Here is a 24,139-nt window from a genome sequence, read left to right as displayed (position 1 = left end):
AAGAAGTCCGCTACTACCCAAACAACAAACCCTGGGTTACCAGTGACCTGAAGGCCCAACTCAACGAGAAAAAGAGGGCCTTCAGGTCAGGTGACTGAGCAGAGATCAAGCATGTTCAAAAAGAACTAAACCACAGGGAGAGTAAGGACAACCATAGAAGGAAACTGGAATACAAACTGGAGAACAATAACACCAGGGACGTATGGAGTGGGATGAGAGAGATTACCGGCTTCCAGAGGAAAGTTGGAGGAACAGCTGAGGAAATTAACAGCGAGCAAACAAGTTCAACCTGTTCTTCAACAGGTTCGACTCCAGCTCCCCCAGCTGCCCCCCTGCTGCTCTACTGAGCAACCACTCAAGCATACAAACATCCTGCCTCATTCTAGTGCCCAAAAAAGGATGTCCTGTGGTACTGGATGACTACAGGCCGATTGCACTGACCTCTCACATCATGGAGGTCCTGGAGAGGCTGGTTCTAGCACAACACAGGACACCTACAGTTTGCATATCACCCCTGTGTTGGGGTCGATAATGCAATCATCTACCTGCTGCAGGAAGGGTCATGATCTCATCATGGCAGCCCTGCCTTCTCCCTTGTGTGTGTTTTGTGTTTCCCTGTCTGTGGCGTGGTTTTCCTCCACAGGCAGTGCCAGGTGAATCCATTCCAGTAATCAACCTCCTCTAAAGCCACTGGATTCCCTCCTGCTCGTCGCCAGATCGTTTCATCAGTATACGTGGTTGTTCACATCCTGGCTCTCCTGTGTATTTTGACTCTGTGACTGTGTTCCTGTGGATTAGCTTGTGTGGCTGATACCTCTGTGTTTCTTCCGTTTCGCCTCAGATTGCCATGCTAACCTTGTAGCTTTGTGTTTGCTACTTCCCCGCCTGCCTGTGGATCCACCTGCTCTCCTGTGTTTCCCTGCTGAGTGAGTATGCTTGAGAAGACGGACCTGTCTGCCCCTCACCACAGCACCGCCATTACCCTGCAGCAGACACCACCTCACGACACCTTCACCCTTGCCCTCCCTGGTGACATCACGAGCCACGATGGGACCCCGGGACCTTGCACCACCCTTCCCCTCTCGCACTCCTTTTCACATTTGAACATTAAAGCCTTGTTATTCATTGTAACCTGTGGTTTAGAGTTGTGCTTTTGGGTTCAGATCTGTACAAACCATAACAGGAAGCCTTCTCCCCTCCATGGATAGACCCAACACCTTGGTCCATATCATGTTCTTTGGCTTCTCCAGCGCCTTCAACAGCATCCAGTACAGGCTGCTGAAGGCCAAACTGGAGAACATGCAGGTGGATTCTCCCCTCGTCACACGGGTTGATGACTATCTGACGGGCAGACCACAGCATGTGAGATTACAAAACTGTATGTCTGACCGTCTGATTGGCAACATCTGCGCCTCTCAGGGAACTGTGTTGTCTCCTCTTCACCACCTATACTGCAGACTTTAAGTGCCACACTGAGTCGTGTCATCTGCAGAAATTCTGCAGATTAGTTCAGGGACCTGGTCTGCAGTTTTGTTAAGTGGTGCGGGGAGAATCACCAGCAGGTGAACGTGGCAAAGTCAAAAGAGATGGTGGTGGACTTAAGGAGGAACAAGCCCTGTCCTCTCCAGTCTGCATCGGTGGGACAGACATTGACATTGTGGACTCTTACAAATACCTGTGCGTGTCAGGTGGGCAACAGAAGGTTTTGTTTATCTAGGTATTTTTATAACTCCTCTGCTGCAAAGGATGTTTAAAGCAAATGTTCAGCCTCTGCTTAAACGCATCCTCTTTACAACTCTCGATGCTGGGAAGAATCTCTTTGATTTAGATGAATATTTTACTTTGGCTGCTCTACAAATTTCAAATGATCCCAGTCCTACTAAATAATGGTTGGTTTAGATCATTTATATAGAACTGCAAAAGACCACAACTTAGCCAAATTACAGTTGCCATTGGGTCAGGGAGGACTGGCAGTTCCCAACATTAGACTGTATCAAGTGGCTTCTCAATTTCGATACCTAGCAGACTGGGTACGCAATGACCTGGACTCTGTCTGGCTTGATATTGAAGCATGCAATTTAGGTTAACCGTTATAATGAGCTAGTGTCCCATTTATCCTGAACCAGAATAAATTAGAGCTTGCAGATGGTAATTTCATCGTGAAATCCACACTAAAGTTTTGGGACATGATTAAGAAATTGGAAAAAAGAACTGACGTTTTATCTCTGACTACTCCAATACAAAGAAATACACATTTCCTTCCAGGTATGACAGATAATGGGTTCACTTTGTGGGAAAGTGCTGGTATCACAACTTTGAAAGACTCATTTGAAGGGGACAGAATGATGTCATTTGGCCAATTAAGACTGAAATACAAACTATCACACACACATTTGTTTAAGTTCCTAGAAGTCAATAAGCTTTATCCAGAATCCAATTCGGCATAAATTTACTCTGGAAATGTCACACCGAACAACAGTGTATGAAGTGTAATAAGGAAGTCGGTAGCTTTGTACACACTGTATGGACCTGTGTGCATATCCAGGATTTCTGGGTAGAAGTGGCTTTGAAATTAGATTTGGTTTTTAATAAGAAGCCAGGACCCAGTGTGCTTGTTGTTGGGATTACCACACCCACAAATAAAAGCATCTCATTGTCAGAAACTGTGGAATGTTTTAACATGTGCTGCATGTAAAAATATACTGCTGAAATGGATTTCAAATAAGCCACTCACAGTTTTAGATTGACATAAGGTAATATTTGACCTCTTACCCATAGAATATCTGACATACTGGTCCAGAGGGAAAATGTGTTTATTTTATCATATATTGACTCCATTTCTCGATTATGTATTATTATCATCATGGTTGAATCTACTTATTCTAAGTGGTTTGGGATGAAAGTGTCACCCAAATGAATGTCATGTAATCTAGAGCTCCACTGCTACACACTGCCCAACTGGATGACAGGTACGTACCGAGCTGGCTGAGGTCCAGGGGGGTCCAGTGGAGCCCGACAGGACAGGATGGAGACAGTGTACGAATACTGACTCGGCCATGAGTGTCCAAACCCCACAGAGCGTCGCGACAGGCAGACAGGTGAGTCAACTCCACCTGGGCACAGAGGTAGAACACAGCAGAACATCAGCAGAACAAAGAGGGAGACCCTCTGACTGAAGACAAACCAGAGACAGGTGTGTTTACCTCAGGTGGGAGAGGGACAGAGGAGGGGCGGAGCTCTCCATCCTGGTCCCAAACACAGAACAGATCCTTCCTGCTCTGAGCCAACCATAGGAACGTACCTGAGACACAGATGAGACACAGGTTGAGTGATGATCAGGTGAGATACAGAGGTAGACTGATGATGAGTGTGGGAGTGTGTAGGGAACAGGTGTGTTACCTTCTCTGTGAGGCACAGCTGAAGACGTGATGAAGGTCCACCTGGTGGCGGAGACGGTTCCTCTGGGAACAACATTCTGCCAGAAAGTTCCTGATAAACAAAAACAAAAAACTGATGGCTGAAATACACAGTACAGTAGTATACTGCACAGTACTGCAGTATTCTGAAGTCATCTGGACTCCACTGACCCACGAGGCTGCCACGAGCCAGATGCAGCTGGTTCCGTCCCGAGGCGACCCAGACTCCACTGGCATTGGCGCTGACCAGACTCGGCTGGCACTGAGAGTACTGCGAAAGGAAAGCCACAACCCGCTCCACTGGCGCCCTTGTCACCGTGGCAACACTCTGAGTGGCCTGCAGCAGAGTCTGAAACAGACTTCCCTGATCGAAGACCACGTAGTCTGAAATACTAATCTGATAAAGAGACAAAGGTCAGACAGGTCAGAGACAGACAGATTCGAGAGATTGACAAATGGACAGACAGGTTTTCTTTAGCTACCTGCCACCAGTGGTCATCGTCTCCTTGTGGTCTGGACGAACTGATACCGGTTCTGAACCACAGGCTGCCGCTGGCGTCCAGCGCCCAGGCCGTACCACCGTCTCCCAGAGCAACGCACATCAACTCCAGACCCTGAGCCTCACTGTAATCAGAAACAGTTTAATCAGTGATCAATAAATCATTGGCCGTTAGATGGATCTTCTGTCCTCTGTCAGTTTTATATATCTAAAAAAAAAAGTCCTACTTATTTAATGGAATATACTAACAATTCTAACATCCTTTGAGTGTGAACAAACAATACTCACTGCAGTTTACAGTAGTATTACAGTGGTAGCACTGCCTGACAGTGTCATACATCCAGCCCTTTCCCTCGCTGCAGTATTACAGTAGTATTATACTGTGCCCAGAGTTCAAAAAGCAGCCACAAGTACATTTTTGTACACTGGTATCCTGTTATGGAGCAGTTTGCCACCTATCACCAAACTTTTAAATTGTCAACGGTCTTTTGGAAATCAGGTTGAGTCCTTTTTATGGAACAAGGTGACAAATGTATGATGAGTCATGTCATGTCTGTGTCTAATCAATCAATCAATCAATCACTCAAAAAAAATACAGCAGTATTAGAGTCGTATTATAACAGTATTACATTAGTAACACTACCTGACGGTGTCGTACTTCCAGCCCTCTCCCTCGCTACAGTAGCTGTTCAGTCCCTCTCTGTAGAATAGAGCTTTGTGTTCGCTCAGGGCCCAGACCACGCCTCCTCTCACACACACCTGGCTGAACACACAGGGTGAGTCCACCTTCACTGAGCGAGCACAGGGCCTGTCCACACTCAGACCTGAAGGACACACAGAGATGACACACGTTAGTACAGAAACAGCAAACACAATGTCCTTTACCCCCTCCAGTAGGGTAAAGGTCCTACTATAAAGTATATATAGACCAGTTTGTTCTAGTCTGCCACAGGAACAGATGGGATATGCCAACTGAATTGAATAATTAGTCTGATACGAGTTGAAGGCCCATAATACGATTTTCACCACTAGTTGTCGCACAACTCCGATGTGACCAAGAGGAACACAAAGAGTGCCATGAATGACAGCAGCACTACTGTTCATCAGGTCAACTGTGATGCGTTGTGTTTTCATTTATCAACTGAACTTTTCCTCTTAAGTTCAAAAACAGTTCAAGTTGTCCCATATCCAGAATGATGATCTGTGGAATTCAGCTAAATATTTCTTTACTGGATATTATTTAAGATAACAGGATTGTTTTTGAGCAAAAATGAAAAGAAATAATACATTCTTTTTTATTTTCTTCCTCAGCAGTAAATCACATTTTTTGACATGTTGTCACACTGCCACATACACAACTGTCCCAACATGTGGAGACGTGTTAATGTCAGCGTGTTACACCTGACAAAGCCTGTTGGCTCAAAATCAAGCGGGTTGAAGCTCGGACACTGAACCGGCAGCAAAACAGGAAACCTACTAAAACTAATACCTGTCTGCAGGTAGGGGTCTCCACTGGTCCAGGTGCAGTAGTGTTTGGGTGAGTGATGTTTTAAAATTAGGCACATCTCATCAAGAAGTCAGTGTAAAATCTGCTGACTCATGTTATCACAGTATGATATAAGGCTTATAGTGTGTTTCACTCTAACTTGTGGAGTCCATGCAGCTTGAGTGCATGCTGTCATTAAAGCAGGAAGTACTGAGATATTCCGACATTCATGGTAATTTTTCCAAGAAGACAAACTGTTAAACTGAGGTTATCATTTGTAGTGAAAAAAATGTTTTAACTTAAGAAGAAATGCAAAATAGAATATATATATATGCCAGACAGACAGGTACTTACCTGTCTGCAGGTAGAGGTCTCCATTGGTCCTGATTATCCAGGCGGAGTCGTCACTCAGAGCCACAAATCCTGTTTGCTCCACAGCTTTGTACCAATGACGTTTGCCTTTAACTGATACTTTTGCACAAGCAAATGCTGTCATGCTCTTCTGCTCCACCTTCCACAGCAGATTACCTGAAGGTGTTTGTATCTGTTAGTATCCAACTAATGCTACATGGTACAATGCTACAGTAAATGGGACTAAAGCTGCCAGTTTGACATTGTTAACAGTAGGTGTCTGTTGTTCACAACAAATGAACAGAGGATCTGTCAGGTGTGATGTCAGTAACTCACCTGAAGGAGATAACGCCATTTGGTGTACATTGTCTTCAAAGCGCTGCCAGTTCAGTCCAGTTTCAGGAAGTGTGCTGCAGAACAGTCCTCCTTTAAAATCCAGACACCAGACAAACCTGAAACACAAGTCACATGTCAGCCACCTGTCTGTAGTAATTTAATGTCCAAGCAACACACCTGAAACCCACAGGTCATACTGTAGTCACCTGACAGTGAGCAGAGCACCCACCTGTCAGTCACCTGCAGGCTCAGTATCCCACATCCTGGTCCTGAATATCCCATCCAGCTTTCTGCCAACTAGAGAGAGAGATAAGATTCAAACAGATTTATATAGCACCTGCTGACAGAATCACCTGATCAGGTTTGTGTCTCTCACCTGCTCAGGTTTGAGTGTGTCTCTGTCCTGAATGTCCTGGTCTCTGCCTGTTTTCTTCTCTGTCTGACTGGATGGACAGTTGAGGGCATCAGCTGTAACAGTGTGACCGTAGATGTCTCCCTCTTCATCACTGGACATACTGGGTTTTCTGTCCAGACTTGACACAGTGGAGTAAAACATCTGGTCTGTCAGACCAGCAGGAGGCACCAGGTCATCACTCTGTACACAAATACAGAAAAACATTAGAAAAAAAGAATCATTTGGCCGCTGCTTTAGTTAAAAACAAGGTATATGAAGTATATTCAAACACAACAAGAAGAAGAGTTGTCAAAAGATGGACGTTCAGACCACACAAATATCCACAGACCCTTGTGCGAAGAGATACAAAAGAGTCTTTTATATTTCAGAAATTAAAAACAAGAGTAATAAGAAGAGGCGGTGCAGTGGTTAGCACTGTTGCCTCACAGCAAGAAGGTCCTATGTTTCCTATGGTTGGTTAAATTTGGGTGCTCCGGTTTCCACCACCGTAAAAACATGCATTTAATTCTCCAGTCTTAATGTAGAGGTTTAGGAACTAGTTGTACAGGTCAGAGGACTAGTTGTAAAGAAGCAGGGACTAGTTGTAGAAGTCTGCCTGAATCTAAGGTACTAGTGTCAGTTCTGGTGAGAGTAAAATCAACAGCACAGTGTTATCATGCTGATCAGGAATCAGGAATCCAAAGAAACACAAGCTCAATCTGGTACAGGCTGAAACCACCCAGTTGGAGCTACCAAGCAGGTACGTCGATAACTATAAAATGTTTTGACAATGTAAAGGAATTCCTGTTACTCTTTTCCCTCTTACTGCAAGGAGTTTGTTTAAAATACAAACTAAATTAGTTCTATTTGAATGTCACTTAATGTATGTATAAGTTGAAGCAACACCCACCTCTTCCTCCTCTTCTTCCTCTGGTCCAATCAGAGGGCTCAGAAACTCGTCCTCCTGTTCCTCCATTGGTTGCTGCTCCTGTCTATCATCCTCATCAGTGTTATGCATGTAGGAGAAGGTGCACTCCAGCAGCAGATCCACATCCGGGGTTGGGGGGATGACCTCTGGCTCTGCATCTGGTTTCAGCTGGCTCTCGGGACCTTGGAAGATCAGGGATCCTGGAGGGAGGAAAGAGCTGAGACAACAAAAACAAAGAGAAGACAAATGATCAGTGGGAGCAGGAAACAAGGATGAGACACAAAGATAATTTTTCTGTCAGCTGGTCTTCAGTTACTAACCCAGACTGGCTGGAGGAAGACACCACCTTCTCTCCATCCTTTATTTCTTTGTTTGAACCCCCAGATTGTGCCTCCTGTGAGTCCTGGTCCTGTTCAGGGGAGTCCTGGTTTTGGAGGTCCAGACCGATGAGAGAGGCTCGGTCGCTCAGAGGAGTTCCACTTCCTCCGTCACTACAGCTGCCATCCTGGGCCACAAACATGGAATCTGAGCAGCTGCTCTCAGATTGACGGTTCCCACTGCTACTGTCTGAAGACAGAGAGAATAAAGAAACATTCAGAGTACCTGCCTGTCTGTCTGTCTCTCAGCCTGTCTAGCTGTCTGTCTTTCAGCCTAAATGTGTCCTTGCCTTGTCTTCTCCTCTTCTTCTTCTTCACTCTGATGGCTTTCACCACCAGCTCCTGCTGCATCTCGCCCTGACCCAGGGGGGCGCTGTAGCGTCTCGAGCTCAGCTCACATGAAGTGGTCACAGGGGCATTTCCATGGAGACTGTCCCAGGAAGTGACAGAGCTGCTGCGGCTACGAGAGCCACTGGCGAATAAACTAGACCGCTGCTCCATCACCTGGACAGAGTGTAACAGATCACATGACACACTAACAGGTATGTTAACCAGTCCAGAACTGAGTGTGTCAACCAGCTAAACTAGTCAGTCACCTCTAGCTGCTCCTCTGCCTCCTCAACTTCCTCCACTTCCTCCTCTTCTTCTTTTTCTCCTTCCTCACTGTGTCTCTCCCATCCTCCTCCCCCCTCTTCCCTTCCTCCACCCTCTACAATTATAGCCATGGTTCTGATTGGCTGAGCTGTTTCCACTGATCCGGTTGGTGGGAGGATGCTGGGTGTGGTCAAAGGTGAGGAGAGATGGACAGAGAGCTCCGACACTGAAGAAGAAAGACAGACAGGTTAAAAACATCAAAACATAACTAGCCTTCATGAGCTGTAACACCAAGAAGAAGAGGAAGAAGAGGAAGAGGAAGAAGAATATGAAGATTTTTGATTTTTTAACAGTACTTTATTTACAGTTGGTTTAAAAACAAACAGTTGTACAATCAATAAATCAGTTGAGGAATGATGCAAATTCCATTTCTTGAACAGCTCCTCATGAGCCCACTGTTGTTCAAACACATCTATGTTCTCTATGATCCTGTGGAAGCAAAACTCCAGCCTCAGTCTGGCCTTCACGTTGTACTTCCACAGGGTCAAGAGTCTGCCCACCCTGCAGTTTGCCTCTATGAGTCAGGTAGATTGACATTTTGGCTTCGCCAATTAAAAAGTTTAGGATATGGCACTTTGCCTTTTCTGTTTTTTTAAAACCAACCCCACAAATAAAAACAGGGGCAGTAAACAGGACACCAAACAGGTTAAAAACATGGGTTAACACTTTAAAAATCTCTGCCAATCTCCTGCACTCAGTAAAAACGTGAAAAATGAATGCAGAATGGGCACTCATTTACAACACTGTGATTAAGAACAGATAAAAAGGCACTGGTTGCAATGGCACCATGTAAAATCCTCCACTGGAGATCTCCGATTCTCGTTTTAGAGGAGGTTTATATAATGTTCTCCACTGAGGGCTCAGCCCGCCCAGCCTCTCAGTCCACACACACTCTGCTCTGTCACACAGGCACGTTTTATGAATAGTTTTTACACAACTTGTATACAGAGAGACTTTTTGTCGGCCTTGAGCAGACTTAGTTTTTTCTCATCATTGTGCTTCAGTAGGGGGCTGCTGAGCTCCGTGAATCCAGGGCACAGGTGGATCTCCGGGTACGGGTCTGCCGGGTCGGGCTCAGCTTCTCCCCTGCTGTGTTTGAGGAGAAGGACTTTCTCCCTCTCTGTCAGCCTCTTCATCCAGAGCTCCAGGCTCCTCTGCATCAGGCGGACAGAGCGCACCCCCAGCACTGAGCTCAGAGCCCGGCTGTCCATGAGTGCCAGTCCTGCTGCTTCTACCAGCTGACTTAGGCAGACAAAGTTTGACCTGCACAGCGCCCCCATCAGCCCAGGCACGGTGCTGCTGCACACATCCAGCCTGGCACCACAGATTAGAGGCTCCTTCAACAACCAGTACAGAGAGTCACATTTTCCAATTCTTTTACTTTTAAACAGTGCCAAGGATTTAAAAACACCCTGATAAAAAGGAGGTAACCCACCTAACTTTAGAAATTTAAAATCAGTTAAAAACAGAGTAGCATCCAGCCCCAGGTTATTGACACACCTGAGTATGCAGCCAGCCACGTCTCTCCACACCAGATCCTCAGGTACAGTCAGATATCTCTGAATAAACTGGATCCTGAAGGTGGCTGTTCTACTAGCCAGGTGGACCAGGCCCTGGCCCCCCTCATCTCTGGATAAAAACAACACCAACTGTGGAACTCAATGCAATTTATTCCAGAAGAAACTGACCGTCTTTGCTTTAGTTTGAGCAATGAGACCTGATGGAGGGTCCAGACAGGCTAACTGGTGCCATAAGAGAGAGGCCACCAGGTTGTTTAAGACTCCCTCTAAAATACATTTGTGCGAGGAGCCACCTCCACTTAGCTAGTTTACTGTCTATATTCTCTGTGATGCTCTCCCAGTTTTTCTATTCTATGTCACTGTTCCCTATGTGAATACCCAGATATTTTAAGCCTTCTCTTTTCCAAGACAGGCTTTGAGGGAGAACAGGGAGGCCCTCACGCCACTGACCAACAGCAAGGGCCTCGCTCTTCCTCCAGTTCACCCTCGCAGCTGACACAATAGAAAACTTCACAATTATAGAGTTTAAAACACACACATCCTATTGATCTTTGATAAAAAACGACATCGTCAGCGTAAGCAGATAAAACAACGCTACTGTTAAAACCAGGTAAAACTAGGCCTCGAATAGATGATCTTATCTTTTGTAGGAGGGGTTCCAGGGAGAGTGCATAGAGCATCCCCGACAGGGCACGGCCCTGCCGGACACCTCTACGCACTCTAAAAGGAGCACACAAGCCGCCATTAAACTTCAGCACACTCTCAATCTGCTCCATGGTTCCTCTCAGTCTACTGGCTTGACTTTGGACAGTATTTTGTAGTCTGTGCAGGGGAGAGAGACAGGACACCAGTTTTTAATGTCTTGTAGGTTACCTTTCTTGGGCAAGAGGGTGATGACGGCTCTCCAACAGAACAGAGGCAGTGACCCAGACACCAGGCTCTCATTAAATACATCCAAGATATCCTGGGCCAAGATGTTCCAAAAAGCCTTGTAGAACTCCACAATGAGTCCATCGATGCCTGGAGCCTTTTTCCCCTGCATGCTCTGCGGCGCAGCAAATAGTTTTTGTAGAGTCAGTGGGCTGTCGAGCTCTGAGTTGGCCTCTCTGGAGATTTGAGGAAGTCCACCACAGAACTCCTCCATCAGTTCTTCGCTCTTCTTATACTCACATTTGAACAAGTTTAGCCACGGCAAACACAACATTCATCAAAATACAAACCTTCTTTTTCCTCACCTTGTATTTTGGACCATATATAAACATCCACAGAAAAGTATTCCCTAAAACCAGTACACCATTATTTTAACACTCCCAGTAGACCAGCGAGGTGGGGACACTTGGTGAACAGGTGAACCAAAGATTCGTCCTGCGCACAGAACAGACAGCCCCTCCCATGACCAGGGTCCAGATGTGCTATGTGTCTGTTTGTAGCTATTGCTCCGTGTATAATCTTCCACTGCAGATCAGCTGAACGCTTTTCTACATGCAGCTTATACAATGACCTCCAGCTGCCTGTCGGGGACTTACCCTGGCCAAACATCTCGGTCCACTTCGACACTTTCACTGTCTCTGCGCTGTGTAGGAGGAGGAGGAGAGTGTCTGAGATGTTATGAAGTTGTTAAGCAGTAGAGGTTCCTCCAGGAGCCACCTGACAGGTGAGGCAGCAGAGTCCCTGGTGTGTTTCAAACACTTCCATGCTTCCAGGACAGAGGTGTAGAAGGATGACAACCTGGTAAGGGCCGCTTCATCCACCCGGACCAGGAACAGCTGTTTATTATATCCAAGTCGGCTTACCCTCTTTAGAAGCTGCTCCGCGGTCTCCTGCCACCACACTGACACAGCAGCTTCTGGACAGTCTGCAGCCTGTTGGACATCATTTTAGATCTTATGTCCACCAGTCCCCGTCCTCCTTCCTCCACTGGTAGATAAAGAGCTGCAGCCCTGATCCAGTGCTACCCAGTCCAGAAGAAGTCCACGAGGTGTTTCTGGATGTCGTCGATGAGGCTCCCTGGTGGAGACAAGACTTTCAGCCTGTGCCACAGTGTCGAAGCAACCAAGTTATGAATGACCAGGACTCATCCCCATATGACAGCTGAGGCAGCAGCCAATGCCATTTAGACAACCGCACAGACACCTTCGCCACTACACCCTCCCAGTTCTGCTGTTCAAAAAGTGGATCTGCCAGATACAACCCGAGCATCCTCATCCCATTTGCTTTCCACTGAAGCCCGATGGAAGAATGGGCATCCTGCTGTTCCCCGTGCCGCAGTGTAGAACCATACAGTTAAAATGCTTACTCAGCCCCCTCCAGCAACTTTCACCATGCAGCTTGCACCATCATACAGCAGTTTCACCCATGATGTGAACACATTCCCAACACCAAATACACGAAAAACACTGAACAGATATGTGTGGTCAATCCTGTCGAAAGCCTTTTCCTGGTCCAACGACACAATACCGATGTTTGCGTCCAACACTTTGCAGATGTCTATTACATCCCTTAGCAGGAAGAGGTTGTCCATCAACGTTCTTCATGGGATGCAGTAGCTCTGGTCCATGTGCACCATTAGTTCAATATTCAGTCTGTGCCTACAGGATATAACTCTCGAAAGTATTTCATAGTCTGTGCACACAAGTGCCACAGGCCTCCAGTTTTTTGGTGAGGCCAAATCTCCTTTCTTCGGCAGGAGACCACTGTGCTCTGGCACGAGGCTGGCAGCTCCCCTCTTTTAAAGCAATCTATAAATACTAAGCGAAGGTCCAGACATTAGCTTTAGCTGCAGAATGAGAAGTGCATTCCTGACAAAACACCCAGATTTGTACTTTACCAATCTCCAACCACTTGCCTAAAAGCTCAAAAGTAGCCTTCTTTCCTCTCCAGTTCTCCCAGAAGAAAGAAAAGTGTTGGCAAAAGGCCTTCTCCTGCAGGAGTTTGTTATTAAAGTGCCAAGATGATGATGTCCTTTCTGTGTGAGAGGAAATGAAAGTGGCTGTGATGAGGTGGTGATCTGTAAACTGTACTGGTGTTATGGAGCTGTCACTGAGTGTTGGTCTGAGGTTGTGAGATGTAGATCCTATCTAATCTGGCTGCGCTCACTGTGTTGTCATGAAGGCTCCTTGTTCATCCTGTCCATGGTGCAGCTCATCTCTAAGCTGCTCAAAGAAAAGCATTCGCTCTGCCCTGAGTTGGGAGTGTAGACATTAATAAAAGAAAAAGGGACCTTTTTTATCTCCACCACAACCACCAAGCCCCGCCCTCTCACAATCTCCACACAGGACAAGATGTTAAAATCCAACCATGTAGAAAAACAAATGGCTACCCCCCCCTTTAAGATTTGTTCCATGGCTTAATACACAAGTCCACCAAGCCCACTCTCATTGTCAGAGTGTGTTTCCTGCAGAATGAATTCCAACTTCTTTTGTTCAAATAGTCCTTTAGTGACTTCTCTTTTCTTTCTATCCCTCCCTCCGTTCATATGTAAAGAAGCCACCCTGAACCCATCCATAGAAGAGTAAATAGAAAAGAGCAGCAGTAGACAGTAGACCAACAAAAACACCCTGTGACACATGACAAAGATGTTAGACCATCTTTTTAACGTTTCTCTTCTTCTGACCCACTGCAGTCTTCTTCAGTGCTGTTATATGTTTTTTTTAGCGTTTCTTTTCATTTAATGCTTCAAATCCAACCTGCTTCTGCAGAACTGCAGCAGATATGATAAATTTGTTAGTATCCTGAAAATAATCTTTCACTTTCACAGATTTCCCAAACCTGTCATCCAGAAAATCATTAATTTCCTCCAGAGAATAAATATCACTGTTCAGCCCCTTCTCAGCCCCAGTGAGCTTCTCAGATTCTTCCTTCTCTTCCTCCTCGTCATCCTCACTAAATACTTGGCTGTTGGATAAGCCCTTACTGCTTTGTCCACTGGGAGATGGCTCAGCCTCCATCACCTTGCCCTCCGCAGCCCCATCACCCTCCCAGTCACCCACAACGGGCAGCTGACTGCCCAGTGCTCCGTCAGGATCTGAGCCCGCCACAGGCATCTTATCACCGGCCCTGTGGTCCGGCACGGGAGCCACGTCAGAAGCGTCAACACTATCGACAGCCGGCGGAGCACCGGCACTCCCAGCATCGGCGCTTCTGGCGGCGGCACTCCCCGCCGCGGCCGACCCCAATCTGGCAGTGTGGACACAAAACCCATTTGCGTCCAACATCACCACACTCAAAACACTTCATGACCCCTGCGCTGGCATACACCATATAGAACCCGTCACCGTGTTTTACTCTAAATGACACATCTAGTCTCTGTGTCTCCAGAAACATGAATACCTGTCTTCTCAGAGACATCACGTGTTGTAATTTCGGGTCCTTGCAGCCCAGACCCACTGTTTTAAACCCACTGGCAAACTTTCCAAACCTCCGTAGCTCCCACTCCAACACTTCATTCGGGATAAATGGGGGGGACACCAGACACGGTGAGTCTGGTGGACGGCACCACCAGAGGAGACACCTGCACAAACATCCTTGATAATCACCCCATTCTCCACCAACACACATACACACCGCTCCTCCTTCACGAACACCACCACAGCTGATCATGCCAGACCACTTCTCCCACAGCCAGCAGCACCACCTCCACCGGCACCCCAAGTCCGGGGACCAGCCTCACGCCATGTCGGAGGGACAGAGACGGCGTCTCGGCGGACGCCATCTCACCCATCTCAACAACGATTTTCGGCTCGATTTCAAACGTTTAAACCACTAAAAAATCGGATCTTACCTGACATGCAAACAGAAAGGAGAGAAGAAAAGAAGATTTAGAATAAAGAAAAGAGAAGATAGAAAAAGGAAGAAGAAGAGGAAGAAGGGGAAGAAGAACCAGAAGAAGAACCAGAAGAAGAAGAGGAAGAAGAAGAAAAAGAAGAGGAAGAAGAAGAAGAGGAAGAAGGGGAAGAAGAACCAGAAGAAGAACCAGAAGAAGAAGAGGAAGAAGAAAAATAAGAGGAAGAAGAAGAAAAAGAAGAGGAAGAAGAAGAAGAGGAAGAAGGGGAAGAAGAAAAAGAAGTAGACAGTTAAAATGTAGGTGCTGCTGTCGGCTGAAGTTAACTAACACTAACTGTTAACTAATTTATCTTTTAGATGTTAAACTTTAAAGGAATAAAAGTTCGGTTGATGGTTGTGAGAAATAAAATCAAAATGTGTTGCAGTGGACCTGATGGACTGTGGTGCTGCTTCACTCTCACTCATGTACTGTCACTATGTTCTACTCAGGAGTGGCCAAGTCACATCCAACACCTTAGCAGTAGTAGCAGCAGTATTCGTACTCACAGTTGGAGGCCAGTCCCTCAGGGCTGTTGGAGAGACGGATGATGTCTCTGTCTCCTTTTAGGATGAAGATCTCGTTGTCACAACACGACACTGACACGATATCTCCACTGCTTTCCAAGGCTCCGATTATCACCTTGCAGCACCAAACACAAAACTGATCAGATAGCACACAACATAAGACTTCACACAATGTCAACATTCAGAAAATTCCCAGAATATAACGATTCACAGAATATCATGACTCACACGACATAAACATTCACTCAACATCATCATTCACTCGACAACATTCACATAATGTCAACATTCACAAATCAACATGAATCAATGAAAATACACAAATGTCTGTGTTATATTACAGTATTTGGAGGACTGTAGGTAGTTGTTACAGTTTGTTAGTAGTACCTCATTAACCTGAACTGTGTCAACAGAGGAGACCTGTTACCTCGTTAAGACAGTCGAGGACATAGATGCTGTACTCATTCCAGCTGAGGATCCAGCCCTCCCTGAGGATACAGCTGAGCAGACCAAGCTGTCTGTCTGCAGGACGGTAAGCTCCAATTGGATCGGGACGAGGAAACAATTCAAACTGAGGAATCTGAGCCGGACAGGTAGACAGATAGGTAGAGAAAATCTCTGTGGTTATTACCACTCATTCTTCATGAATATGCAGAAAGAGCTACATGTTTCCACTCATTGGAAAAGTACAAGAAAAGCTGCTGAGTACAAAGTGTAGTACTGTTACTGCAACATCAGTCACCTGCCATCTTAATTCACCAATTTACATGTACAAATATTATTTACACGCTGCTTCTGTCTGGTACTAGACTTCTCTCTGGCAGCCATCTTTACAGTTTCAAATCAGATCTGCCCCGTATTAGATCACAGATTTTGATTGGGCAGGTGGAAATAAAAACTCCTGCTGTATTAGTACCAGTCCTGAATGTATGTGATAGCAGTATGTTCCCAGTGTTTCCAGTGTACCTGTGAGCTGAAGAGTGGTTTCAGCAGCCGGGTGTCCTCCACCTGTCCTCTGACGTCAGACCTCCACAGTCGGAGTCCAGGTCGAGCAGCAAACACCTGAAGATCACTCTGTTTACAGAGAGCCGGCAGGAAGCAGGCGCCGAACCTGCCGCTGCTGCATCCAACACCAGACACACCGTTAGTACTATTACAAGGTACAACCACCGTCAACGTGTACTAATAATGTCACACGGTACAACTACTATCAACGTCTACTCATCCTATAAAACTACCATCATCATGTTTTAATACCACACCCACTGTTGTCACTGTGTACAGTAAACATGTGTATGAATATCTATTAAACCCAGGTGTTGTGGCTCTGGACCTTGGTCCTGAGGCCTAGGGTACTACTAAGGGAAGCTAGTTGAGGTGAGTCGAGTCGGTACCGATCATTCACATTAGCAAGGAGAATGACGGTGGAATTAACATGGCATCAAAACGAATATATTCATCAGACCGTTAGCTCTGCCCTCATAATATATGTTACGACCAAATCATCAGTTAGGCACAGGTAGTCCACTTTACCTGTCAAATATACACACAAATATTCCTTCAGTTTCACAAAGTGCTCCTCAGACATTTATCTTCGTTTATAACTCTAACAAGTACAACTTGTCGTAAACTGCTTAAAAGTGACAACTTTAAAATTGGGTTCATGCTTTAAAGCAGTGGTTCTCAATTATTTTTTGTCGTGCCCCTCCTAGAGAACAGAAATTTTTTCATCCACTTCATCCATTGTAATTTTAGCGCTTGACTTCCTGTCTGCTCGGTGCAAAATTCAGCTGAATTGCTGCGACGTGCTCCAGCATCCACCAGATATGTTCTGGAGGGCTCCAGACTGCCGGAGCTGGGACACAGCACAGCGGACCTGCTGGAAGTTAAAGGGATAGTTTGTGTTTTTCGATATAAAGTACATATCTATGAATAGGTTTAGGGTGTGAATTTTCCCTATACAACGTACACTTGAACTGTTACTGTTTTTTTAAGGTGAGCCTTGTTTTAGGTGGTTTATTTTGCTTTTTCTCTGGACTCCGTTCACTGCAGTACAAAGCTGATCATCAGGGCTGGAGTGGCTCTCTACTTCTCCAAACTGAGGCTGCACTGATCGGTGATTACGGTAGGGAACAGATTGACTATAGATATGTTCTTTATATGACCCTGCTTCAAAAAATATGAACTAAAGTGAAAGTGAAACCTATCAGCTCCGCTGGCGTGGTGGACACAAAGCAGCGGACACGTATCCAGTGGAAATAGACCTTCACGTCCCTGCCCTGCCTCTCACGTCACCCCTGACACCTCACCTCGCCCCCCCCCCCCCCCCCCCCCCCCCCAGTGGGGTGCACCCCACACTTTGAGAATCACTGGGTTAAAGGGACACTGTACTGAATATTACAATGTTTAATATAAAAACAGATTATGAATTTCTGCATTAGTGAAACATAACTCAGTTATATATTATAAATATTTGCTTAGGATCCATTTTGCTTGGTAACCCAGCAAATTTTGTCTTCGCAGGAGCAATTCTGAAATATTTTGGAGCCTCGGACTGGGAAGAAGCACAGCCATCTTCGTCACCTCAACAGCAGTATTATTCTTTTTAGTTTTTAGTTTTTATTGTTTGCATAGTGACATGGATGCTGGCTAACTGTGTTTTTATTCTAAGTAATAGCCTAATTTTTTTTTTATGTCCAATTTTACTGAGTTAGTTATTTATCATACTTTGGGGTTAGTAGTTTTTTAATTTTATATTATATTTATAGTTAGGAACACTGCATCAGTTTCATTTATACAATTTTGAACGTGGACCCAAGGCTGATTTTTTTTTTTTTTTTTTTTTTACATCAGTGCAGAATTTGTGGCAGAACGCAGATGCACGTGTAACGTCACTCTGCTAACCTGTGGATCAAATGTCTCGAACTACCTTAAAGTAGAAAACGAAAGCAGCCCAGCAGCGACATGTAACATCTGCAATATGACCGTTTCATGATGGGAAAAAAAGAGTTGCATTTAATACTATACAATTGATATGGCACATATAAAACAACACTCAAAGAACACTACAAGTTCACTAAAGAAATACAGGCAAAGACACCAATGCAACAAACACTCGTGGATGCTTTCATAAGGAAAGAGAAATATCCTGGAGACAGCGACATGGCCAAAAACATTACAGAGCAGGTCATTAAATGAATCTCTGGATAACCAGCTCATCTTCATGGTACAGGATCAGGGTTTTTTTCGTCACCTGGAGTTTTTGAATCCCCGGTATGCTGTACCATCTCTGCATTACATCACACTGACACCAATGTTACAACTAGATTTTTGTCTTATATAGGTATGAATTTTATTTTCTCATAAGTTTTAGTAATTTGTTTTTTCCTTGGATTGTGTCTGATCACAATCAGCTTGATGGTCCTCCGTGTCAACACATAAGACACAAAGTCACACAAACAAGAACACTTTGTTGTCTTTGTGTCTTATGTGTTGACACTGAGGACCATGTTGGAAATAAGTCTTATCACTTTAACATCTTATCCTTTGGATTATGTTTGTTGACTTCAAATCCAAAAATCAATCAATCAATCAATCAAAACGTGCCAGTATGCGCACTAGTTTGGTGGCTCTCATACAGCAGAACATGTAAAACAGACAGTCGAGGAGGTGGTGAAGGCTGTGAAATAGACAAGCAGCAACGTCCAAAAAGATCTGATCAGAACATCCCTAGTGTTTACCTCTTGCGTGGCTTAGTGCCGAGCTGCTGGACTTCCTGTTTCTGTGTGCAGTAAAGCAGAGATCTCTGCTGTGTTGAGACCAGCAGCACCTGGTGACTGTACTCCATCTGTACCACACCCGAGGACTCCTCCAACAGCAGCACGGGTTTACACACACCCTACACACACACACAAGGTCAGGTTGGTGTGTATCATGTAAAGTTTCAACAGTCACCAATCATCGATTAAACGACTACTACAATGAGTATGCATTGCAATTCAGCTTGATTCCATCAGAGGGCGCTGTCTACAAGACAGAGACATGAGTGAAGGTTATGGGCCAGGTTACAGATCCTGACTGCCTGATGAACACCTGTCCTCTGTGGTGCACATTTTAACATCAGACATGACGACATTAATTGTTTTGCAAAGAGAGGTGATGTCTCAACTGTTCTCATGAAAATTTGTAGAGCAAAAAATAAACTGATGTGGTCCTATGCATGATCTTTAAGGCTCTGTGTCAGCAGTGTCTTCTTCTGAGCTCCAGCAACTCAAATGTGAAACTTCTCTGCTTTTTATAGTTATAGTTTATTAAAACAGATTTTAAATATGTGTGTTGGGTGAAGGGATATGATAACAGGAATATTTAACTACTATCTACCAAAATCATTCCTCCAGTAAACTACTGGCTCATTAATCAGTTTGTGTGGTTGTGGTATCACCTGGTCCAGGTCCAGAGACGAGAACACGATCCGTCCTTTATCATCTCCGGAGAACAGTTTCATCCCGTTGGTGCTCCACGCGAGCGACGTTACAGAACCTTTATGGTGGCCAACCACATCGAAACGCCTCAACTGCAGGGAGACAAATAGAGAGACAGACAGGTGTGTTACAACTACAGTGAGACAGACAGGTGTGTTACAACTACAGAGAGACAGACAGGTGTGTTCTCACCTGTTTGTTTCGACCAGGAAGTGGAGACACGAGCTGGAAGACTGCAACTCGACCAGATGCTGTTCCCACAGCAACTAGATCATCAAAACAGCTGAGCAGCTTAACAGCTGTGATCGCATCACTCTTCCCCTGAAACACACACACACACACACACACACACACACACACACACACAGGAAGTCACACTGTGTCTGAAAAGACGTCTTTAAAATCAAACAGCTGTAAAAAATCACAAACATTATGGACATCACCTGAATGCAGCACTGATCACCTGAGCAGAGACAGAGACAGACAAGAGCTCTGCAGCTCTACTGGTTCAGGTTTATCCTTTCACAATAAGAGTCCTGAATTAACCAGTACTCACTGTATAAAAACACATTTCATATTGTGTTGTTTTTATTAGTTATCTAATAGTCAGTGTTTAATTCCAACAAATAAGTAATGTCCCATTAAAAAGGTTACAACATGTGTATGCTGTTAATTAATTATAATAATTAACTATATTTAATAGTTTTTTAGACAAAAAGGTCTAAAATACTCAGATTCTTAAATTTCCTGATTATCTATGAGTTCAGCTTTACTCTCCACTGTCCTTGTCCATTATTACTGATGACTACATCCCAGTGGGAGCCATCAGGCCCTGATGGTGTCTCAGCTGTACCTTTGAAGACGTCCAGATGAACTTACACCAGCCTGGTGTCGTCTTCCTAAGGTCAGTTGATTCACATACAGTTCAGTCTCTTTGGAAAACAGCAATCATCACACCTCCTCCAAAAAAAACCTGTCCCTAAAGAAAATAATGAATACAGACCTCCAACGTTCTGAAGTGTCTGGAGATGTTGAAGGTGTGGGAGTTAAAATCCAACAATCAAGGCCACTTAGATTCTCATCAGTTTATTTATTGAAACAACTGTAGCACTGAAGATGCCATACTAACAATAGCCCCATTCACACTGCCCTTTGAATGCTGGCATCATGTGCTGATTCTCTGCATCGTCCTCTGTGTGAAAGTTTCAGATGTGGGGGGAGGACAGTTTCACTGCAGCTCTGATCTGCCTCCAGAGGCTGCAGCAGAGGTGTCTGTCCCTGTCCTGCTGTCTGTCATCTTGTGTGTACACTATTATATGTATTGCCAAGTGGCAGCCTTTTTTCCAATACACATCTCTAGAGGGACAGATAAATTAATCTTGAATATTATTGATTAACTGGGTTTACTGATAGATCAAAAAAGCTGCAATAGGTTGAGCAGATAGTAAATGTTGAGAGCACCCTCCAATTAAAGACTGCATAGTTTGAATTCATGACAGTTTTAATGTTTGTCTCCACTTTGATCAATAACTTTGAATAAACACTGACAGTGATGAACACCACAGAAGAAGAGCTCTGACCTCCAAGCTGTACTTGTTCATATGTGCGAGGCGGCGACAGTAAAGGTAGAGCATCCCTATGCTGCTGCCAACTGCCAGGAAGTCGCTGCTGCTGTCCAGAGCTGTCAAGTAGACCAAGACGGACCGGAATCCACGCTGCACCTGCAGGACACAGGCAGGAGCCTTCGTCGTCATCATCATCATCATCATCATCATTTGTCTTTAGAGGACTGATGTGATCTGGTCTTGACTGTCTGTTAGAAGTTGATCAGCTGAAGGTGTGAGTTTGTGTATGCTAATGTTCAGGTTCATACTTTTATTTGGGGGTCCCAGTAGAACAGTTTTTTCTCTCATTTTTTAAAAAACACATAATTTCCTATAGTGCGCTGCTGCAGTATCCCTTTTCACTGTGTCATGAATGCTCCGCTTAGCTCCGCTTAGGTGAGACATCTCACCTCGTTCAATCTTTAGTGAGAGCTGCACATGTGCATTACGTAACAGGCAGGAAGCAGCCAATCAGAGGGGCAGTGTATTGCGGGTCATGCAAGCGTTTCCTGTGGGAGACAGTATCTCAGTGGACTTTGCGCATTTTCAATTTGCTGAACTTTTACATGCAGAAAAATGCTTCATAACGCAATACAGGAAGGGTCAAAACCCAAAAGCCTAATATGACCTCTGTTAGGGCACCAGTTTTACAGGTGACGGTGTGTTCACAGGTCATGCAGGTGATGGTGGCTTCAGAGGAAGCTGCAGGTCTTCTGATGCAGTGAAGTCACTCCCTGTCTATTTGGTAAGCAACTTATCAGTCCGTCATTTTTCAAGTTAGAACATCAACACCATCTAGGTCCATTTTCTTAGATAAAAAGATCTGTTGCCTTTCTTTGGCTTTTCTGACAGTAAATGAAGGGTTTGGGGGTTTGGGGCTGTTGGAATGGTTCAGTACCTTGGCTGGGATGGCGTTCAGCAGGTAGTAGAGCGGACAAAACTCTCTCAGGACGGACGGAGGGGTCGGCTGGGTCGCCATGTTCCTGCCAAGTGGACTGGGCTGGTTCTGAAAATAACTTAAAAATCTCCATTTAAAAACACGTAAAATTAACACCAGAACGAATGCGTTTGGAGAATACCACGGCTGTACTGCGCAACACATTCTGTTTAATATGCACCAAAATTTTTCTGTCCTTATATCTGCGTACAATGCACAATGAAGTAAGCCTTAACAAGCTGTGTGATTTGCGGTCACACAACGAAACGTTTTACTTTGGTAAAATTTCGAGCTAATGATTTATTCAAGTTTTCGCTTAGACGAGTCAAATCGCATGGGAGCGTAAAAAATTCAAATTCAACATAATTGTAACGCTGTTCGGTCACCCAAACATTTGCCGAATTGAAGAGAACGCTTACTAAATTGTTGAAAGTCTAATGTCTTCTACTGAAATGAATGTATTTCGGCTCAAATGAAGACTTTGGTAAAATAGACACTTTGTTAAGTGACGTCTGGTGTTACGAACGTCGCGAACGTTCTGCGCCCTGATATGGTAGAGTGAACCCTGAACAGGTTTACGGTTCCGTCCAACACACAATGCTGTTAAACACGGCATTTACAGACCGTGGTGTCTCTGTAAAGATATGCCAATAAACATTTTACAACATTAATAGTTACTGATTTGTGATTCATCTGCTGTTCATCTTCTGCTATTCTTTCTTAACTATAGTGACAGAGGGCGTAAACGAACCGTGTGATCAACCGTTAAATCTGAGATTTTAAACAATTAAACGCTGTTTGGTGGACCAGACATACACCGAAATAAACGGAACAGTTCGCTTGAGTGGAACAAATCTCAGACTGCGCTTTACAGCACATTTATTTCAGCCCGACTTAAGAAAAATATTAAATTGACGGTTGCTTGAATAGAGTTTCTGTTGCGCTGTCTCTCCAAGAGATTACGGTCCCGTCAGGTTGACGACAGCTCGGCAGGTTCTGATTAAACCTAACAGCGAACATCCCAAAAACAACATGAAGTCACCGGCAACAAGCAAACGAGCAAACAAACAAACATCATGTTGTTTATGGAATTAGCATGTCAAGCACTGATTCCAGGCTAGCTAGCATCATATGAGAGCAGCTATATGAGTATTAGCCAGGCAGGCTAACGTCAGGAAGAAGACCGTGAGGCACTTACTTAGAAGTACAGTGCAGGTTTCGGCTCAGATGCTGTGACAGATGTTTTAATTACAGCTGGATGTTAAAGATCTGTCAGGTGACATCGCCCTGTTTCTGTTGTTGACAGCTTTCATGCTGATGCTGACCTGCTGTCAACAAACTGCGCCACCTGCTGGCAGAACACACAGTAACACCTCTATATTCGCTTTAATTTAGTCTTTTAATGTATTTCTCTGATGTTTAATTATTTTCCAAATGAGCGACAAATGAGGCTTTATTCTCTTATTTATTCTTTCTTTATCTGCAGCCAGAGGATCGTTTCAGGAATAAATGTATAATGAATGGCCGGAAGCGGAAATATAGTAACTGCTGATTGGAAGATATGGAAACTGGATCAGCTCTATTTGAATGATTTGATACTCTTCCAGCAATGAACTGTGTTTATTTAAATAACGCTTTAAAGGTGAAAATTCAGAAAGGTAACATTTGTAATAAGTTCTCCAAAAATTGGAAAAAAACAAACAAACTATACAACAGGAGGAGTGGAATATATATATATATATTTAAATATATATATATATATATATATATATATATAAAGGTGTATATATCATAAAAAGGTGGTGAAAAT

The 24,139-nt window shown here is 44.6% G+C and overlaps 1 protein-coding gene across 8 annotated transcripts in view; it reads right to left on the bottom strand.

Moving 5' to 3' along the window:
- Nucleotides 1–24,030, bottom strand: part of tecpr2 (tectonin beta-propeller repeat containing 2) — a 39,264-nt gene extending 15,234 nt beyond the window's left edge. For 3 of the 8 annotated variants that reach the window (XM_037072186.1, XM_037072188.1, XM_037072189.1), the window contains exons 1-22: nt 22,291–23,521; nt 21,369–21,509; nt 19,981–20,109; nt 19,749–19,880; nt 19,048–19,205; nt 16,274–16,427; nt 15,735–15,887; nt 15,290–15,422; nt 8,384–8,607; nt 8,078–8,291; nt 7,731–7,977; nt 7,393–7,627; nt 6,465–6,683; nt 6,318–6,385; nt 6,089–6,204; nt 5,756–5,929; nt 4,559–4,739; nt 3,899–4,040; nt 3,588–3,813; nt 3,400–3,489; nt 3,204–3,301; nt 2,978–3,113 (exon numbers count right to left, since the gene is read on the bottom strand). In XM_037072186.1, the coding sequence (XP_036928081.1) occupies nt 2,978–3,113; nt 3,204–3,301; nt 3,400–3,489; nt 3,588–3,813; nt 3,899–4,040; nt 4,559–4,739; nt 5,756–5,929; nt 6,089–6,204; nt 6,318–6,385; nt 6,465–6,683; nt 7,393–7,627; nt 7,731–7,977; nt 8,078–8,291; nt 8,384–8,607; nt 15,290–15,422; nt 15,735–15,887; nt 16,274–16,427; nt 19,048–19,205; nt 19,749–19,880; nt 19,981–20,109; nt 21,369–21,509; nt 22,291–22,494 (3,574 nt within the window). In that variant the 5' untranslated portion in view covers nt 22,495–23,521. The other 5 variants (XM_037072190.1, XM_037072191.1, XM_037072192.1 and 2 more) reach the window with 5 other exon arrangements.
- Between the last annotated feature and the right edge of the window lie 109 nt (nt 24,031–24,139).

Source organism: Acanthopagrus latus, chromosome 16 (assembly GCF_904848185.1).
Source record: "Acanthopagrus latus isolate v.2019 chromosome 16, fAcaLat1.1, whole genome shotgun sequence".
Classification (NCBI taxonomy): Eukaryota; Metazoa; Chordata; class Actinopteri; order Spariformes; family Sparidae; genus Acanthopagrus; species Acanthopagrus latus.
This window is presented reverse-complemented; position numbering and strand designations above follow the sequence as displayed.